The sequence below is a fragment of the Dermacentor andersoni genome, chromosome 1 (assembly GCF_023375885.2).
Source record: "Dermacentor andersoni chromosome 1, qqDerAnde1_hic_scaffold, whole genome shotgun sequence".
Taxonomy (NCBI): domain Eukaryota; kingdom Metazoa; phylum Arthropoda; class Arachnida; order Ixodida; family Ixodidae; genus Dermacentor; species Dermacentor andersoni.
In genome coordinates this window covers 112,716,185-112,736,251 of record NC_092814.1, presented here as the reverse complement: position 1 = coordinate 112,736,251, position 20,067 = coordinate 112,716,185, and the positions used below count along the sequence as shown (strand labels likewise).

The 20,067-nt window shown below is 44.1% G+C and overlaps 1 protein-coding gene across 1 annotated transcript in view; it reads right to left on the bottom strand.

The window, feature by feature from the left end:
• Positions 1-6,255: 6,255 nt before the first annotated feature.
• Positions 6,256-20,067, bottom strand: part of LOC126543309 (uncharacterized) — a 73,844-nt gene continuing 60,032 nt past the window's right edge. Inside the window, exons 10-12 of the mRNA XM_055061906.1 lie at positions 16,494-16,640; positions 13,349-13,421; positions 6,256-6,512 (exon numbers count right to left, since the gene is read on the bottom strand). Coding sequence (XP_054917881.1) covers positions 6,430-6,512; positions 13,349-13,421; positions 16,494-16,640 — 303 coding nt within the window. The 3' untranslated portion in view covers positions 6,256-6,429. The remainder of the gene's footprint in view (positions 6,513-13,348; positions 13,422-16,493; positions 16,641-20,067) is intronic.

Below are 20,067 nucleotides of genomic sequence, written 5' to 3'. Positions count from 1 at the left end.
TAAGTCACGTTGGGGAACGATGGGGAGGGGGCGATTCGTTTGAGCATCGACGCCCCCACCTCTCAATGAGAAATTAACGTACTTCGCACCAAACTTGATTATGAATGGCTAGGTTTACATGAACCCAACGCGAGCAGGTCGAGTCAGAAATCGTGCTGACCGAGCCCAACGTAAGCGAATTTATATGAACTTGCTTCTGACGAGTAGGGACAACGACGGCACGCAGCATCGAGCCGAGACAAACACGTTCGAGCTGGGCTTTCTGTTCCCGCAGTCAACAGTTATAGTTCATGTACCTCATTGTTACAATGAGGTTGCACTGCACAGTGCTTGTCTTTGCCCTGTCATTCCCGCTGCCGGCGTATAAATCGCAATGGTTGAGTAGTTCCGCGCAAGCCGCGGCGCTGGCTGGCCCGACTGGTCTCCGTTTGCATGGACACTGCAAACGGGTTGGGCTGGGTCAACTAACCAAATGCAGTCAGACTGACTCAGTCCGCTTCGATGCTCGTTCAACCCATCGGCGAGCGTTTACATGAACTCGACAGGCCAGTTACAGCCCGACAAGTTGACTCGACCCGCTTCTGTCGGGTTCATGTAAACGCTCTGAATATCACGAAACACAAACGCTTTAGACATATCAAAACAAAGTGGAGTTATATATATTTGAATATGATTCTTTACATAATTATTTTTGAATTAGGGGTTTTACGTGCCAAAACCACGATCTGATTATGAGGCACGCCGCGGTGGGGGACAAAGGAATAATGTGGACCACCTGGGGTTCTTTAATGTGCACCTAAATCTAAGCACACCAGTGTTTTTGCATTTCGCCCCCACTGAAATGCGGCCGCTGTGACCGGGATTCGACCCCACGACTTCGTGCTTATTTATTTATTTATTTATTTACATGTACCTTACAGGCCTTCGAGAAGGCATAGTGTAAGGGGGGAAATACGGTAACATATTAGTATGGAGTCGGGAAAGAAGTAAACATCAGCAACAGAACATGAAAAATTAATACGTTAGCAAATACAATATGTAGAGCAATAACAATAAATGGTAAACAATAACATAATAGCATAATACCATCGTAAACGTTTTTGCATGTTATACAGTAGTAAGTATTGTAAAAAAAAAAATAAAAAATGGGAGCACTGAAATTCTTTAACATTGCAGAAAAAATGTAAGAAAATTACAAAAGACATGACGTGTTTAGACGGTTGAAACGGCATATTGATTGGTTAGTAGATTGCGAAATGCAGTGTGTTTAGTTTGGCATGCAATGGTATCTGGCAGTGCGTTCCATAAGCGGACCGCACGGGGCAAAGCTGAAAAATTAAAAGCGTGCGTGTTGCCATAAATTCGGGTGTAGCTGAACTGATTGTTCAGTCGTTGTGACGTTGAGGATGCTTTCTTCAGGTTTGATAATGTTAGGCCAACGGTGTGAACAAATCTATGAAATAATAATAGAAGGGAAATATCACGGCGAGTAGTTAGTGGTTGCAACGAAAGATCGATTTTTATTTGGGTTACACTTGACTGGTTACTATAATTTTTAGAAATGAAACCACTGCGGGTATCCCTCCCCAGAACAAGAATTGGCTTCGCTGGTGCAGTATTCGGCCACCACCTCCCAAATGATACCTACAATTCACCCACGGCCCTCAGTCCCCAGCAGCTGCGGAGTACCTGACCAAGGCAGCGGTCAGACATGTAATGCAGCAGAGGGTGCCAAGAATTTCTGGGTCCGGACAGGCCGCCAATGGAAACTGACCCTGTCAACCTTTAATTGCCGAACACTGTCGAGTGAGGCTAGTTTAGCAGGTCTCTCCGAGCAACTATCCGACATTGTTTGGGATATCATCGGCCTTAGTGAGATTAGAACTAGTGAGGCTTATACATTGCTGAATAACGGACATGTCCTCTTAGAGGTCTCCCAGATAAGAAGCAATACATTGTAGAATTCCTAATCCATAAGGACATAGCAGGCAACATTGACGAATTCTACAGCATTAATGAGAGGGTAGCTGTAGTCGTAATCAAACTTAATAATAAGAGGTATAGATTAAAGGTAGTACAAGCCTACGCTCCAAGATGCAGTCACGATGATGATGAAGTAGATCAGTTTTATGAAGATGAAGAATTAGCGATGAGAAAAGTGAAAACTCAGTATACTGTAGTAATGGGCGACTTCAATGCAAATGTGGGGAAAAGCAGGCTGGTGAACAAGCAGTTGACAACTACGGCATTGACTATAGGAACGCTAGAGGAGAGATACTGGTAGAATTCACAGAAAGGAACAAGCTTCAAATAATGAACACCTTTTTCAGGAAGTTTAGCAACAGAAAGTGGACCTGGAAGCGCCCTAATGGTGAAACAAGAAATGAAATTGATTTCATACTTTCAGCTGATCCCAGCATGGTGCAGGATGTAGAAGTTATAGGTAGGGTAAAGTGCAGTGATCATAGGTTAGTGAGGGCTAGGATTCACCTCAATTTGAAGAGAGAAAGAGTAAAATTGGTCAAGAAGAAACAGGTCAACCTAGAAGCAGTAAGGGTAAAAGCAGACAAATTCAGGCTGGTACTTGCAAACAAATATGCAGCCTTAGACCAGAGATGAAGATGACATAGAAACAATGAATGAAACCGTAACTAGGCTGGCTTCAGAGACAGTGGGAGGCAAGGCTCCAAGGCAAACAGTAGGCAAGCTCTCCCAAGAAACAAAGGACCTAACAAAGAAACAACAAAGAATGAGAGTGGCCAACTAAAAAGATAAGATAGAATTTGCGAAATTGTCAAAACTGATCAAAAAGGCAAAAATAAGTAATATTCGAAACTAAAACGTGAGAAAGACTGAAGAATCTCTAAAAAATGGACGCAGCCTGAAATCAGTGAGAAAGAACTTTGGCATAGAACAAACCAAGATGCTTGCAATGAAAGATAAGCAGGGTAATATCAGCAATCTCGAAGATATAGTAAAAGCAGCAGAAGAATTCTATACTGACCTGTGCAGTACCCAGACGATTCAGGATACCTCAATTAGAAACAGTAATGAACAGGATACAGAAACTCCTCCTATAACTAGCGATGAGGTCAGAAGGGCCTTGCAAGACATGAAACGAGGAAGAGTGGCAGGAGAAGATGGAACAACAGTCGCCTTAATCAAAGATGGAGGAGACATAATGCTTGGAAAACTGGCGGCTCTTGATACGAAGTCTCTATCAACCGCAAGGGTCCCAGAAAACTGGAAAAATGCAAACATTATACTAATCCACAGAAAGGGAGACAACGAATTGAAAAATTATAGGCCCATTAGCTTACTCCCAGTATTATCTAAAATATTCACCAAAATAATCTCCAATAGAATAAGGGCAACACTGGACTTTAGTCAACCAAGGGAACAGGCTGGCTTCAGGAAGGGATACTCTACAATGGATCACATCCATGTCATTAATCAGGCAATTGAGAATTCCGCAGAGTACAATAAGCCTCTCTATATGGCTTTCATAGATTACGAAAAAGCATTTGATTCAATAGAGATACCAGCAGTCATAGAGGCATTGCGTAATCAAGGAGTACAGATCGCTTACGTAAATACCGTGGAAAATATCTACAGAGATTCCACAGCCACCTTAATTCTACACAAGAAAAGCAGGAAGATACCTATAAAGAAAGGGGTCAGACAGGGAGACACAATCTCTCCAATGCTATTCACTGCGCGCTGGGAAGAAGTATTCAATCGATTAAACTGGAAAGGCTTAGGAGTAAGAATCGACGGCAAATATCTCGGCAGCCTTCGGTTTGCGGATTACATTGTTCTAATCAGCAACAATGCAGACGAGTTCAACAAATGATTGAGGACCTTAACAGAGAGAGTGTAAGAGTGGGGTTGAAAATTATTATACAGAAGACAAAGATAATCATGAATAGCTGGGCAAGGGAACAAGAGTTCAGGATCACCGTTACAACCTCTAGAGTCTGTGAAGGAGTACGTTTACCTAGGTAATTAATCACAGGGGACCCTGATCATGAGAAGGAAATTCATAGAATAAAAATGGGTTGGATTGCACATGGCAGACATTGTCAGCTCCCGACCGCATGGAAGCTTACCATTATCATTGAAAAGGAAGGTGTATAATCAGTGCATTTTACCAGTGCTGACATATGGGGCAGAGACTTGGAGATTGACAAAGAAGCTTGAGAACAAGTTAAGGACCGCGCAAAGAGCGATGGAATGAAGATTGCTAGGCATAACGTTAAGATACAGAAGGAAAGTGGTTTTGATCAGAGAGCAAATGGGTTCGTTCTTTCTCCTCCTTTCTCGAGTGATGGCGCCCACGCGCCTCGTTGAAACAATCAAATACCACACGCGTGTAGCAATATATATTGCAATATTATATAACAGTTCACAATGATTTTGCATGTGCATACAGTCTTATTGACTGCCACATTTATAAAAGTAGAAGTGTTTCATAATTTATGCCACTAGTGGCAGACAAAGCATAGCAAATAAAGTCGCAAGAATGTCTTTCTGGTGGTGCAATCTATCTAAGTTCTCAACAAGTTCAACAGAAGTGCATTTGCCACGGCATCCCTAAGCTGTCACCCACTGCAGGTAAGTAGGTACAACAGGCAGACGCGATTCTACGCAAAGCCTACAAAACCGCACTCCACCTTCCCCACAACACCTCAACCGAAAAGCTCCTAGCCTTAGGACTACACAACACCTTCGACGAATTGAAAGAGGCGCAACTAGTCTCCCAACAACGCAGACTACAGCAGACCCCATCTGGCAGGGAGCTCCTGAAGAAACTAGGCTGCGCCGATCAACTTCAAGAGATACAGAGGACCGAAACAATTCCGGATGAGTATCGCAACACACTAAAAGTAGCACCCATACCCCGGAACATGGATCCCAACCTACACAAAGCACGCAGAGAAGCGAGGGCTGAATACCTACAAAAGACCCTAGCACCCCAAGAAACGACGGTATATGTGGACGCAGCCACATACGCCAGAGCAGCGGGTCAGGGCAACAGCAACGCGGTAGCAACGGTGATCGATTCGAACCTACGCGAGATCACCAGCGCATCACTACAAGGCTGTACGATAGTCGAGGGTGAAGAAGCGGCCGTCGCTCTAGCGGCAGCGGAGGGCTATCGGTCTAAACGGTCTCTAACAATCCTTACAGACTCGCAAACAGCGTGCCGCAACTACCTACGCGGCAGAATAGGGCACGGAGCACTCCGCATACTCCGCTCCGGAGACCACATAACAGAACGACAAACAAAAGAAGAACCAATTAGGCATACGATAGTATGGACGCCGGGACACACGGGAGTGGCAGGGAACCAAGAGGCGGACAGGATAGCTCGAGGGTACACCTATTACTGAGCATCCAACGTAGGCGACCTCGAGGAGACCGAACCTGTACCCCAAGACTATTCGGCAATAATAAATTACTGCAAGGGCTGCAGAAAGCGGTATCCACCACCGCACAACTCCCTTAGCAGAGAGGACTCTGTCGCGTGGAGGCAGCTACAAACGGGCTCGTACCCGAACCTACACGTACTCAGCAAAATTTATCCCACACTATACAATGACAAATGCCCCTGGTGCCACGAAACACCCACACTGTACCACATAACGTGGGCATGCCAGAAGATAGACGTGGTACCCATTATACCAAACCCGAGTGCGGAGCAATGGGAGGGAGTGCTCTCCAGCGATCGCCAGGTCGACCAAGAAAGTCTGATTCGCGGAGCACAACTGGCAGCAGCATCCAGCGGAGCCCTGGACTAAGGGCAACCGACCGTTGTGCTAAAAGATGGACGATTCCATCTGAAGACCGCAGAAGACCAGCGAATCTAGAGCTCATAAAGTTTTTCACTCACTCACTCACTCACTCACTCACACATTTCATGCTCCAGACACCTAGTCATACTCTCAATGCAGACCTCGGAAGAAACAGGACAAAGCAGTTTCGTGCTTTTCTGTGTTGCAATGAATGGTGATTGCAACAGCACCAGCACTAATGGGCTGCATTATGCATGCCAAATGTATCCTAAATTCCATGCTGTCCAGTCTGATGCAAAATAAAAACAAAAATTCATGACTAGAAGACAGTTTTCCAGAATCTCTAAGAACAAAAAACGAAGTGTACAATTATTTTCAAAAAGTTATTTTGCATTAATAATTTCTTCACTGTATAAGCACTATGGGGGGGGGGGGGGGAGAAAATGGTGTACAAGAAAAATATGCAGAAAAAGCTTTTTTTTTAATGCACATAGGAACACATAGCTTTTCCAGGTCAAACATGAAACAATCTCGCCGATTTGGGTGATGCTTGTGACCAGTGCTACTTGAAGCAGGTGCTGCAATGATCAATGGACAGCTTTCAAAAGCAGCTCCTGGTAAATGTGTTCTCACTTCAACGGCGCCGTGGTCTACTGATGTGACCTGAAGGGCCTGGTCTCTCCTTATCACCAGCTGGATCCACGCTGTTGGAACGAGCTTGATGGGGGTGGGGGAGAAAAAATAACAATTGGTAGTCACTTCTTTGTGAGTGTTCAGCTTGATCACCAAATAACAATTTCAACCTATAGAAAAATAAAAAACAGCAGCTCTCCGCAAATTGCAATAATCTTTTCCTATTGAAACAGAAGTGAACAGCTATGTACAAGCTCACTAAACAAAGGCAGAGGCATATGAAACAAAGGCTTTGCATGTAATCAGCTTATTTTGGAACTGGTTGTAATGTGCACGGAAGAGTACCAAAACATGCACGGTGAAAAAGTTCTAAAACATATGTGGACATACATGCAAGTTTATTTCTACTAACACGTGCATGTCTTTAGTCGCATGTTCCTTGTTCATAGAATGCCCTCTGAATTTTTATCTAATGGTAAGCTCCACTACTCTACATAGACATCTGACAGCCAGCGAGTGCCATATTTTTAAAAGCAGGCCCTCCAACCCATCATCACCGTTAGAACGGATGAACAATCTGCTGATATCCAAACCACTGATACTACATGATGTAAAAAACGGACGAATCAGCTTGATAGACAGAGCACAATTCATCATCATCATCATCATCAGCCTGGTTAAGCCCACTGCAGGGCAAAGGCCTCTCCCATACTTCTCCAACAACCCCGGTCATGTACTAATTGTGGCCATGTCGTCCCTGCAAACTTCTTAATCTCATCCGCCCACCTAACTTTCTGCCGCCCCCTGCGAAGCTTCCCTTCCCTTGGAATCCAGTCCGTAACCCTTAATGACCATCGGTTATCTTCCCTCCTCATTACATGTCCTGCCCATGCCCATTTCTTTTTCTTGATTTCAACTAAGATGTCATTACCTCACGTTTGTTCCCTCACCCAATCTGCTATTTTCTTATCCCTTAACGTTACACCCATCATTCTTCTTTCCATAGATCGTTGCGTTGTCCTCAATTTAAGTAGAACCCTTTTCATAAGCCTCCAGGTTTCTGCACCGTAGGTGAGTACTGGTAAGACACAGCTATTATACACTTTTCTCTTGAGGGATAATGGCAACCTGCTGTTCATGATCTGAGAATGCCTGCCAAACACACCCCAGCCTATTCTTATTTTTCTGATTATTTCAGTCTCATGATCCGGATCCGCCGTCACTACCGGCCCTAAGTAGATGTATTCCCTTACCACATCCAGTGCCTCGCTACCTATTGTAAATTGCTGTTCTCTTCCAAGACTGTTAAACATTACTTTAGTTTTCTGCAGATGAATTTTGAGACCCACTCTTCTGCTTTGCCTCTCCAGGTCAGTGAGCATGCATTGCAATTGGTCCCCTGAGTTACTAAGCAAGGCAATATCATCAGTGAATCGCAAGTTACTAAGGTATTCTCCATTAACTTTTATCCATAGTTCTTCCCAATCCAGGTCTCTGAATACTTCCTGTAAACACGCTGTGAATAGCATTAGAGAGATCATATCTCCCTGCCGGACGCCTTTCTTTATTGGGATTTTGTTGCTTTCTTTATGGAGGACTACGGTGGCTGTGGAGCCACTATGGATATTTTTCAGTATTTTTACATAGGGCTCGTCTACACCCTGATTCCGTAATGCCTCCATGACTGCTGAGGTTTCGACTGAATCAAACGCTTTCTTGTAATCAATGAAAGATATATATAAGGGTTGGTTATATTCCGCACATTTCTCTGTCACCTGATTGATAGTGTGAATACGGTCTATAGTTGAGTAGCCTTACGGAATCCTGCCTGGTCCTTTCCTTGACAGAAGTCTAAGGTGTTCCTGATTCAATTTGCAATTACCTTAGTAAATAGTTTGTAGGCAACTGACAGTAAGCTGATCGGTCTATAATTTTTCAAGTCTTTGGCGTCCCCTTTCTTATGGATTAGGATTATGTTAGCGTTCTTCCAAGATTCCGGTACGCTCGAGGTCATGAGGCATTGCGTATACAGGGTGGCCAGTTTTTCTAGAACAATCTGCCCACCATCCTTTAACAAATCTGCGGTTACCTGATCCTCCCCAGCTGCCTTCCCCCTTTGCATAGCTCCCAAGGCTTTCTTTACTTCTTCCGGCGTTACCTGTGGGATTTCGAATTCCTCTAGACTATTCTCTCTTCCATTATCGTCGTGCGTGCCACTGGTACTGTATAAATCTCTATAGAACTCTTCAGCCACTTGAACTATCTCATCAATATTAGTAATGATATTGCCGATTCTTGCCAATTCCTAGTTTCTTCTTCACCGCTTTTAGGCTTCCTCCGTTCCTGAGAGCATGTTCAATTCTATCCATATTATACTTCCTTATGTCAGCTGTCTTACGCTTGTTGATTAACTTCGAAAGTTCTGCCAGTTCTATTCTAGCTGTAGGGTTAGAGGCTTTCATACATTGGCGTTTCTTGATCAGATCTTTCGTCTCCTGCGATAGCTTACTGGTATCCTGTCTAACGGAGTTACCACCGACTTCTATTGCACACTCCTTAATGATGCCCACAAGATTGTCGTTCATTGCTTCAACACTAAGGTCCTCTTCCTGAGTTAAAGCCGAATACCTGTTCTGTAGCTTGATCTGGAATTCCTCTATTTTCCCTCGGTTGCACTCATTGATCGGCTTCTTATGTACTAGTTTCTTCCGTTCCCTCCTCAGGTCTAGGCTAATTTGAGTTCTTACCATCCTATGGTCACTGCAGCGCACCTTGCCGAGCACGTCCACATCTTGTGTGATGCCAGGGTTAGCACAGAGTATAAAGTCTATTTCATTTCTAGTCTCGCCGTTCGGGCTCCTCCACGTCCACTTTCGTCTATCCCGCTTGCAGAAGAAGGTATTCATTATCCGCATCTTATTCTGTTCTGCAAAGATTCCTTGTGCCTATGCCATATTCCCCCACTGCCTTGTCTCCAGCCTGCTTCTTGCCTACCTTGGCATTGAAGTCGCCCATCAGTATAGTGTATTTTGTTTTCACTCTACCCATCGCCGATTCTACGTCTTCATAGAAGCTTTCGACTTCCTGGTCATCATGACTGGATGTAGGGGCGTAGACCTGTACAACCTTCATTTTGTACCTCTTATTAAGTTTCACAACAAGACCTGCCACCCTCTCGTTAATGCTATAGAATTCCTGTATGTTACCAGCTACATTCTTGTTAATCAAGAATCTGACTCCTAGTTCTCGCCTCTCCGCTAAGCCCCGGTAACACAGGACGCGCCCACTTTTTAGCACTGTATATGCTTCTTTCGGCCTCCTAACTTCACTGAGCCCTATTGTATCCCATTTACTTCCCTCTAATTCCTCCAATAGCACTGCTAGACTCGCCTCACTAGATAACGTTCTAGCGTTAAATGTTGCCAGGTTCATATTCCAATGGCGGCCTGTCCGGAGCCAGGGATTCTTAGCACCCTCTGCTGCGTCGCAGGTCTGACCGCCGCCATGGCCAGTTGCTTCACAGCTGCTGAGAGCACTATTAATTAGCCCTATTTATGAGTCATGTCCCAGTTTCTCACGATGGGCAAGAGTTAAGCGAGTGCACATGAGATAGTATTAAAAAGTGGCATATCACAGGCATTGCCTGCTTTCTCACAAGCTGCTGCATTTCACATGCAACATGCAGGGCTTGTAAAAAGCATCAGACACAAATATCAAGGACAATTTAAAGATTTCCAGGTCAAAATACGAGGAGATTGATACGAGCTTCAGTCATAACATAAATTAAAAGGTATTCAAATCTTAACTAATTATTCATATATAAACAGCCACTGAATAGCACACAGGCTTCAAGCTTTTCAGGTGGCTTTTCAAAGTAGACTTTCCCAATCTAACAATAGGAATCCCCTTGCGGCACATATTAAAAGTCATATTAAAGCCAAATGGCTGAAACTTGCTTTCCTCCAGGCATTTCTACAGCCCATGTCTAAAAATGGGGCCATGATGCCTGCAATGTAAACCAACTAGTAAAACAACAATAATGGTGGTATCGTTTGGTCGACTGATCTGGTTTTGTGTAGTATTACGATGGAAATGGAGATTTAAACAGCCTGTAATCTGAGGCTGTGGTCATTCCAGACTGCAATCGCTTAGCAAAACTCTCAAACAAGGACCTACACTGTATGGGATTGTTTCCCAGTAGACAAGTGTCCACGGCATAGTGTTGATGCGGAGTTTGTTACTTTGAATGTTCACAAGTCGCCTCCAAGCCGTTTTCAAGGAATTCAAGGAGCGTATTCATTTTCAAGGTGTATTAAGGGCCCTTAAATCTCCCCCCCCACCTCCCCTCCTAATTTCAAGTGCATTCAAGGACACCACGGAGGTGTAAAAACCCCGAATATGTTACTCTAAGCAAGTGCACTGATAGAACAGCTCACAGTTGTCATTTAAGCATTCCCGCAAGACCAACATACAAACAGTTCAATTACAGCTCCTGGATAGACATTTTTAATATCTTAATTTGTCTTCAGCTGCAGGTAGATTCAGCTTCAATTCCTGTAAATTCCAGAAGCACCATTCTTCCAACTTTTCCAAGGATATGAATAAAGTGCAATTACATTCAGTTAACCCTTTCCCTACCTGAGCTTTCCCTGAGCTGAGCTTGTCCACACAGTTTGTACCGCTCCTACCGAAGACGAGCTGGGCTCGTCCACACTCTGACAACCACTTGTGCACTGCCGCTGTCAAGATACCCTGGTGAATTTTGTTTAGTTCTTTTTGGCTTCAGCAGATGGCGCAGTAAAAAAATGAAAGAAAAAAAATATGCATTCAAAGCTTGTATTTTGGATGAGTAACGTTTCGATGCTGGTAATTGGAATTTAAACATGGCATCCTGCTCTGTGCATACATGTGTTGGCAATGGCTTCGCTCCGGAAAAAAGGAAAAAAAAAAATGTTTGTTTGCAGAAGATTTGCTGGACTCGGGACAGTAAAGAAATAGCTAGATTTTCCTCCAAGAGTGGCAGCGATGATACTGAGCAGCACATCTTCTCTGAGTCGTCGGATTCTGACAAAGACAGGATCTCTAAGTGTCGGCAGTGGACAAGGTTTGTTTTCACGGCCGTGCCTGGCATAACCGTACCTGTGACAGAGGATGAAAACTGTGCGCCGTATTTTGAATTGTTTCTAACGAATGAACGAACAGATTTCATTCACCATGAAACCAACCGCTACACGTACCTGGTGCAACGAATTCTATCCATATTATACTTCCTTATGTCAGCTGTCTTACGCTTGTTGATTAACTTCGAAAGTTCTGCCAGTTCTATTCTAGCTGTAGGGTTAGAGGCTTTCATACATTGGAGTTTCAGTATTCTGTGCTTTGAAATGTACCACACCAAGTCTACAATTTAGGGATCTGACATCCTTTGCCACAAGCACGAGCCCCACTTGTCACAGTATTGTTTTTGAATTTCCAGAGACATCTTTTGCAACGAGGACTACAGAAAGTTTGAGACTCTGCTGTGCAATGCAGTGAAGCCAATCCTCTTTTCATGCTTTCAAAGAAATATTTTGTATGTATCTTACAAATAAAGTGCTCTTAAGGATATTTTTTGGTTGTTTCAAAGTGCATACAATTATTTAGGCAAACAAAACAATCGGTATTTTTGTATAGTTTTTGGCCAAAAAACTGTAGGGAAAGAGTTAATATGAACTTCCTCCTTGCGTTCAGCCCACTGTGTTATATCAAACTAATGGAGCGACAGAAGTTTTCCAAGTGACTACTATTGCACATGGCCACACAAATGAAATTGCTTTTGAGAACTGATCTGATAAACAGTCAATCTCTTTGCACGATAGAAGGTCAACACCTAGTCAGTTTCCTTGCAGAAGTGACAGCTCATTCCAATTAAGCAGAAAAAAATTGTGTTGAGCAAAATGTCTAGGGGCTTTATTTTTATTATGCAATGCCTCAAATACAATTTATGCAATTTTAAAAGCCTATTTTTGGTTCCAAACACTTTTCAGAGCCTCAATATTCAGTCCCAACTCATCAGAGATAGCATTACATAATATACAACAATGAATAATGACAGAAAAGTGTTAGCACTCAGATGCATGTGTTTTATTGGTTACGGACACTATTCACAGCATTTCATTGCAAGCCATCAATGACGTCCGAGTGAAGTTCTCAAGGTGTGCCACGTGCAAGAATGGCAGACTACGAGATGCAAGACGTCACAGATGCTACACAGCCTTACATAATGAGCACTGAATCATGTCCACATGATCAGCTTTAACTGAATGTTGATATGACCACTAGAAGACAAAGCTATAGCCACACCTAGGGTGTCAAAAACAATTAGTTGCAACTGCAAAGTCAGTGTACAGCCAGTGTACAGTGCCTTGAAGTGTTTTTGCAATTTTTTTTTTATTCTAACCAAACATATTTGCCTCACTTTAATCTGAGCCAGCCCAGTGTCACCTTGCATAAATTCAAAGTAATCAGGAATGGGTGCCTCAAGTTCTGCTATAGTGGCTCATTGGTTCTGAAACTTTGTATGTATGTACAACTATTTCCATTAGAAACAAAGTGGATACTGCAAAATTATTAAACTCTTGAACAAGTCAAGGATAGTAATGAATATTTTTCAAAATAAGCTGCCATTCATATTAAAGTGAACAGTTGTCTTTTCTACACTCAGCACCTACCCTGTTTACTTTGTCTGCACCTTGAATGCTGAACCTGCCCCACCCCCTGCTCCCTACCATTAACACCTTCTGCAAGGCGCTCACCTTTTCCTTTTTACTGCGCTTTCTCTACTCGAAAATGTTAAAGTGGTGCTGGCAGCTGTTCACTGTCTACGATGTGCAGCTGCTAAAAGTTGTGCACGTCTCAGAAGTTTTTGTCTATTCACTCACCTCTCACGGATCTCGGAGCAGGCCTCGCGACAAATTTTGCCGCCTTCATTCGTTCAATCTCCATTTCTTCCATCTGTAAGATGGCAAGGAGTAAGTGGTGAAATATGCACACAGACTGTGAATGAAGGTGTAGTACAATGATAGTAAAGAAGGATGACAGAAGTACTGTCGTGCTTCTATTGTGATTCTTATTTCACGGCTGTTTTTATTTTAACCACAAACTATGTTTACAATGTTGTATAGACCAAAGCTTCTCATACATACCAGAATAGCTTCTAAACTGTTTGTATCACATATCAAAGCACTGCTGATCGTTTAGGAAAACACCCATGCTAAAAAGCTTAGCAGCATTTGTGGTAGGTTCATTGCAGACGGAAGGCATCATGGGGTTTTTGGAACTTTGCCAAGTCTGACAACAAGCAAAGATGATCGAACATAATGTCGACTTGCCCGAACGCCCACTAAAAATATCAAAAGATTTTGTACTCTACTAGCAAGGCCTCTGGGCCAGGCCTCAGCGGAGCTGGCGTTCTTGGCAACCATATAATTTGCTTCCTGTTGTGCTTGTGCATATTCCTGCTTGATTAAGGAGCACCACTACTTGTGCTCTACAAGTGTTATCAATTCAGTATCACTACGGTCGTGCATTGCCATCTTCCTAGCCCACAATTTGTGCCACACCTGACTGTCGTCGTCCTCCTCCTCCACGTACACTCTGCTCCTCGCAGATGCCTGCTGTGTCTAGCAACGACTTCTCACACAGTTATGTAAACAGCCACTATCAAATGTGCATAGTAAAGACTGCAGCTTTGAACAAATTTGCTGCCCTTGTAACCCGTACCATTTGGCCATTAAAGATAAGAGCAAGAAAATTTTGGTTGGCTACTGCAGAAAACAATCAATTTCAGGCCTTGCCACATTTTCGGTGCTGTGGTAGTCACAAAGAGAAGTCCAGGATTATGTGAAGGGAATGTAAGTCTGTACGTGACCGACCAGAAGCCACTGTATGCACACACTTATGAAGTTTTAGTTGGGCCAAGTGGAAAAAAAGAAACCTCATGATAGGAAGCTCCAAACTAAAGTGCAAGTTAAAAAATGCACTTCAGCTACATAACCTAAACTGATTGCAATGTACAGTTGAGATCACATAAGATGTGTGCTCTTCAGGATGCCACAAGACATAACCCGTGATTACCATAAAATTTCAATTCGATATTATGTATTACAATGAAGTGCAAAAACAGAACACGTATTTAGCAAGTTCCCTGTGCTGCTTACATGATAAAAAAAATGAAACAATCTACTCCTAGTAAATTTTTTCTTCTTATCTGCATGCTTTCAGTTGGGCACCTTTATAACAAAGTGCTTCAGACCTTAAAAATCTTTTGTTATCTAGGTTCCTTCATTGTAAAGATCATGCACCACACTGCTCACAATAGAGCAGGTTAAGCAAGTTCAACAAGAGAAAACCTCTATTTAACATAAGTCCAAGAGAAGCATGAGTCCGCAGGGAAACGTGTGAGTGATGCAAGGTAAAGTTCCAGATGGTCCCAAATGCAACTATCGCCTCTCCCGACATAAAAATTCTCGGTTCGTTCCCACGCTTAACACTACTGTTGCCTTTTTTTACCTCTGTGTCCTTTCTATCCTAGATGGCTTTACATATTTCGTCGGCCATCAGTTAAGATTAGGCACATCATGTCGTCAAACTGCAACGCATTCATCAGCCGTTGCACCCTGTACTGTTTTACAACATGCAACGTACGAGTTGAGCAATTCCTGGAGCAGTGCAGCAGGACTTAACACTTGCTATCCATCGGCACACTTGTCAAATGCATCGCAGGCACTGCTGTTAGTGCTAACACAGAGGCCAGCACAGCGGCATCTGTGAAGGCCAGTGGCAGTACTACTACATAACATTCGTTGTAGAGCAACAAGTCAGTTATCGGGGACATATAAATTTCTTTAGCCACGGCCAAAATGTGCTAAAAATCACGAGCTCGCCAACTTACCCTTGCGCGCGCCTAATTGCATTACAGTGAGCTCGCTCCCCTTCCTCTCTATCCCTCTGCTCGCACTGGAAGGCGGCACTCGTGAAGCCACTATCTTTCTTGTCTCACCCTCGCACACTTTCATTCACACCTAAAGCACAAAGTGCACGAGGCACGACAGGATCTTATCGCACTTGGACTTTATACAGAACATGATGCGGCTCCACTTCGGCGGCCCTGCGCACTGTGTGCTTCAGGTGCGAGCGAAAGTGTGCGAGGGTGAGACAAAGATAGTGGCTTCATGTGTGCCACCTTCCCGCGCATGCAAAGGGAAAGAAGAAAAGGGGAGTGAGCTCACAGTAACATGAACAAGTACGCGCGAGGGGGTTGGGGGACGGAGTAGGGGGTAAGTTGGCACGTGTCCCGGCCGTGGCTGCGCATGGCTGTAAGCGCGGCTGAACGCATGTGCACTGCACACCCTGCTTCAAAGGTAATCTGCCGCGCGTGTAAAGAGTGGGCGTGCCGAGACAATGTGGCATTATGTAATCTGTCTTCCCGCGCATTTAGTGTTGGAGGTTGCGTAATCTTGAGTTTCAGTGACCCGTTGTAGCAAGAGGCGAACCATTCGCTCCCTGCTGCCGGCACTTTTCATCTCAGCGTCGTCCCAGTGCAGGCAGTGCTCTCAGCCGTTGGGGTGGAGTGCATGCGAAAGCATGGCTGGCTTCCCTGAATTCATACCGCCGATGTGAAGATATCGTCGACGGGGCATGAAATTGTATCATTCGTCGCCGACTCCCAAATTCATCAAAATGAATTGTTTTCTCATTCAAGCTTGCTTTATTTAATTGCCCAATAATTCGGAAAATTCTTCAGCCCCTTTCCATAAACATTCTAATTTAAATACGAAATTTCGATATAACGAAGCAAAGTGCAGATTTTACCGACTTTGTTATATCGAGGTTTAACTGTTATTTTTACGGTCCTCTCTGCATCTGAAAAAATTAGTTCGACTGCTTGTATAACTACTACTATAATGGAAAAAATGTGGCAACACTGTTTTGACGGATTCAGGATGCAGTGATGGTACTGTATATTTGAAAGCTTGAAAGATATTTGAAGAGACTACTTGGTTACTAAGCCAAAGTGCCAGGTACCTTCTTTCGGAAACCTTCTAGGCTTTTTTGGTGTCTTTCAACAGATGCAAGTCGGAATGGCTTTGGCTTTGTAGGTGGCGCAGATATGTTTCTTGGCCGGAATACACGAGCAGGATCAGGAGCAGGCCTGGCAACGAAGTGGCTTGTCTGTAAGTGTAAGAACAGATAAAAATGCATATGAACCTGGCAGTGAAAACAAAAGTTAACAATTAGCAAAAAAGCAGCTATAGCATTACCACTTACATAATTGGTGCAATAAGAGAACATAGCTAGTGCTCATAGAACTTGTACATGGAAACCTAAATATGGCCAAGGTACTCGCAGCCAGTGGTGTAGCCAGAAATTTATTTCGAAGAGGAGGGGGGATTTCTCCGCTGGCTACTACCCCTCACCCCCAGCTCTCTCTCTCTTTTTTACGTATGTATACAAATAATGAAAAAGTCGATGGACTTCTAAGAAAAAAAAAGAAGAAAAGCTTTTTATTGTCGACATTTTGGCTGCAGATTGACCTTTCTCAAGACTAGCAGAAAGAGCATATTAACAGAACAATGTGTTTTTACCATTGAACAGTTTCGCCTGTCTTGAAAAATTGAGAAAGTCAGCCTCCAGCTGAAACATCAACAATAAACAGTTTCTCAAAAAGTGCATGAATTTTTTAATTATAACCTTGTGGCAACCACAGATATATTAACCTTGAAGTTATACACTCAAACCTTGATATAACGAAATAATAGGCATACCGAAGTAAATAATATTCCCCTAGAAATGTATATATCTAAAACCTCATTTTAACTAAATGAAATTATCCTGCCAATAGATATAACGAGCTAGTAGATTCGCCTCCGAAAGCAAAAGATACCCGACCGTTGTGCACCGAGTACATTGCTCTCCATGGAGTTCGGCACTTGTGCGCCGCGGCAGTTCGAAACTCCCGCGTCCCTGCGTTGAAAATTTGGAGGACGCTTAAGCCTCATCTTTAATAGTGGAAAGCAACAGCATTAAAAAATCCCTGATTGCTTCTCATGCTTCCTGGCAACTGCAGCTTATGTAACCGTTATGTTTACCAAGAAATGCTGGCAGCGAACGCCACGCACGTAAGCAAGCTTTTTGATAGAAACACGACCTCTTGCATGGGCCGCAGATGTGCGAAGGCAAGCACCATCTGTATGGTGTTGCAAGGAATCTCGCCGGCACAATCTCGAGGGTCATGCGCAAGCCTGCGAGAGTCCCGCCATGCTGCGTGACTGCGCACAGTGGTGCGAGATTGGTACATTCACTTCTAGCTTTCTCTATGGTGCGCTGCACGGGCAGCTGCAACTGGACCTGGCCTCAGAGGGCCTCCCTGCCGCAATCTCGCGGGTCACGCACAAGCATGCGCAAGTCTCACTATGCTGCGTGGCTACACACGGTAGTGCGAGACTAGTGCATTGACTTCTCGCTTTTTCTGCGGCACGTTGCACAGGCAACCGCAGGTGGGCTTGGCCTCGTAGACCTCCCCCGTGCAATGCCGGAGGTCACACCGAGGCAGCTATATAAAGGCTGTCGCGTTCACTTCTCCCTCTCCCAGCGACACGCCGCGCGAGCTGGCAGCTGGGCATACCATCCGAAATCGCATGGGCATTGGTGCGATTTTGCCTGAACCAAACCGGCACGACAAAGTTCTCTTGACTCCTCTCACACAGTGAAACGCTGTGTTGCGTGCCACGAGCTGCTCGACCACGACGGGCCAAGTGGAAAGCAGATGCAAAAGACGATCCCAATGGAACAGAAGGCAGCTACCTAAAGGCCATCGCGTTTGGTGCTAATTAAATCGCGTGTTGCATACGCCGATGATTCTTTTGTTTTATTCAAATTTCATTGCATGCATAGCCGTGAAGTGTGTTGCGGGCCACAAAACCATCTTCTTATTCCCATGTTTACAATTGTGCACCCCTTTGGGCATACAGTAGGTACGCTTGATTTGCCTGCCAGTTCATGAGGCGCTGAACCCTGCCATTCGTTTCAAAAGGTGCAGGGAACGTGCAAGGCTGGTTCATAATTTTGCTGCACCCACTCCATTGTTGGTGCCGACTTTGTGCAGGCTTACAGGTGCAAATGAGCGGCGTAGCAGACGACGCAGCACATGGGCACAAGCATTGTTAAAACCCCGCTTACGCACATCTGATGTTGGTATGCAAGTCTGGCGTGTACTTACGCCCCAAAAGCCAATCATACCTGCAGGTCAGGACCTCTCAAACTTACGCACTCCGAGCATATTGGCCTGATGTAACGCCTGCACCGCGTCTGCACCTTTCCATTTGTTTCAAGTGTTTCACTGGGCCTGCATTTCAGGAATCAAGCTGCACAATTTCTGAATTTCTCGTTAAGTGCTGTGAACTGGTTCATGGTGGTGCAGGCAAATCGAACAGACCCAGTATTGCAGAAAATGGCAACAATAGATACAACGAAGTAATTTCGGGTCTCCCTCCAACTTCATTATAATGAGGTCCGAGTGTGTGTTTGTGTGTGTATTAACAATGAGGATGAACATTTTTACGTTGCCGAAACACTTCACTTCTGACAAAAGTTTTTCATTGCTAAGGAGTGCATCCACTTCGCATCAAAATATGCTATCTTCCTTATGCTATTTTTTAAAAATGATGATAAAAAAAAAGAATTTGAAAAAAATATTTCAAAAAAAGACTATACCATTTCGTTTACAAATTGATGCACCCTACTGAAAGTCTGCGGCACAGATAACCCGTGCAGGCGGACTACTTGGCGCGGTAACACATGTGCAGAAGCTCTGCCTCCGTAGCTTTCCCTTCATAGCCACAAAAAGTTGTCCACGAGTATAGCTCCGTTTTTAGCACTGTTTGTTTTTCCCAGCATTTATATAAGCAGTACCATTTACAAACCTTTAGTGAACAACATAAACCATTGTGGCCCACCCTCTGCAGATATGTAGCAGCATTTGCAAACCCGTAGTGAACAACGTAGCTCATCGTGGTCCACCCTTTGCAGGTACCGTATAGGCTCGTGTAAAGGCTGCACCCGTGTAAGGGCTACAGACCCAACTTAGCAGCAGCAAAATTGGGAAAAAATATAGTTTTTTACCAACACAGAAGCAGTCACATTTAGTGCCCCGATGCCATGAGCGAGCATTGGTGAATTTGAAAGCGCTGCGAACTTCCACGTGCGCTACTAGATAGTGAGAGCTGTGCATTGGCCTCTGATGCAATGGTACATCCGGGGAAACGGCGGTTGTACAAGTGTACAAGAACCAAATGGTTCGGTCCTGTGCAAGGGCCGCACCTCGTCAAAATAGTGCAAAGGAGGTGCGGCCGTTACACGAGTATATACAGTATATACTGCCCATGCACGAGACATGTATTTTTCAGGCACAATATTCTCGTCCACAGACTTCTTACTATTCAACAGCTTCGTCTTTACCACTGCAAACCCCACAACTCGTCTAGTTTTCAGTGATGGCAGAAGCAATTGAACTGCAATAATACATTTCTTCTCGGCGGTTAGGTGTGGGGTCGAGAACCATGAGGACAACAAAATTTTCTCAGAAATTCTTAAGCCTTTG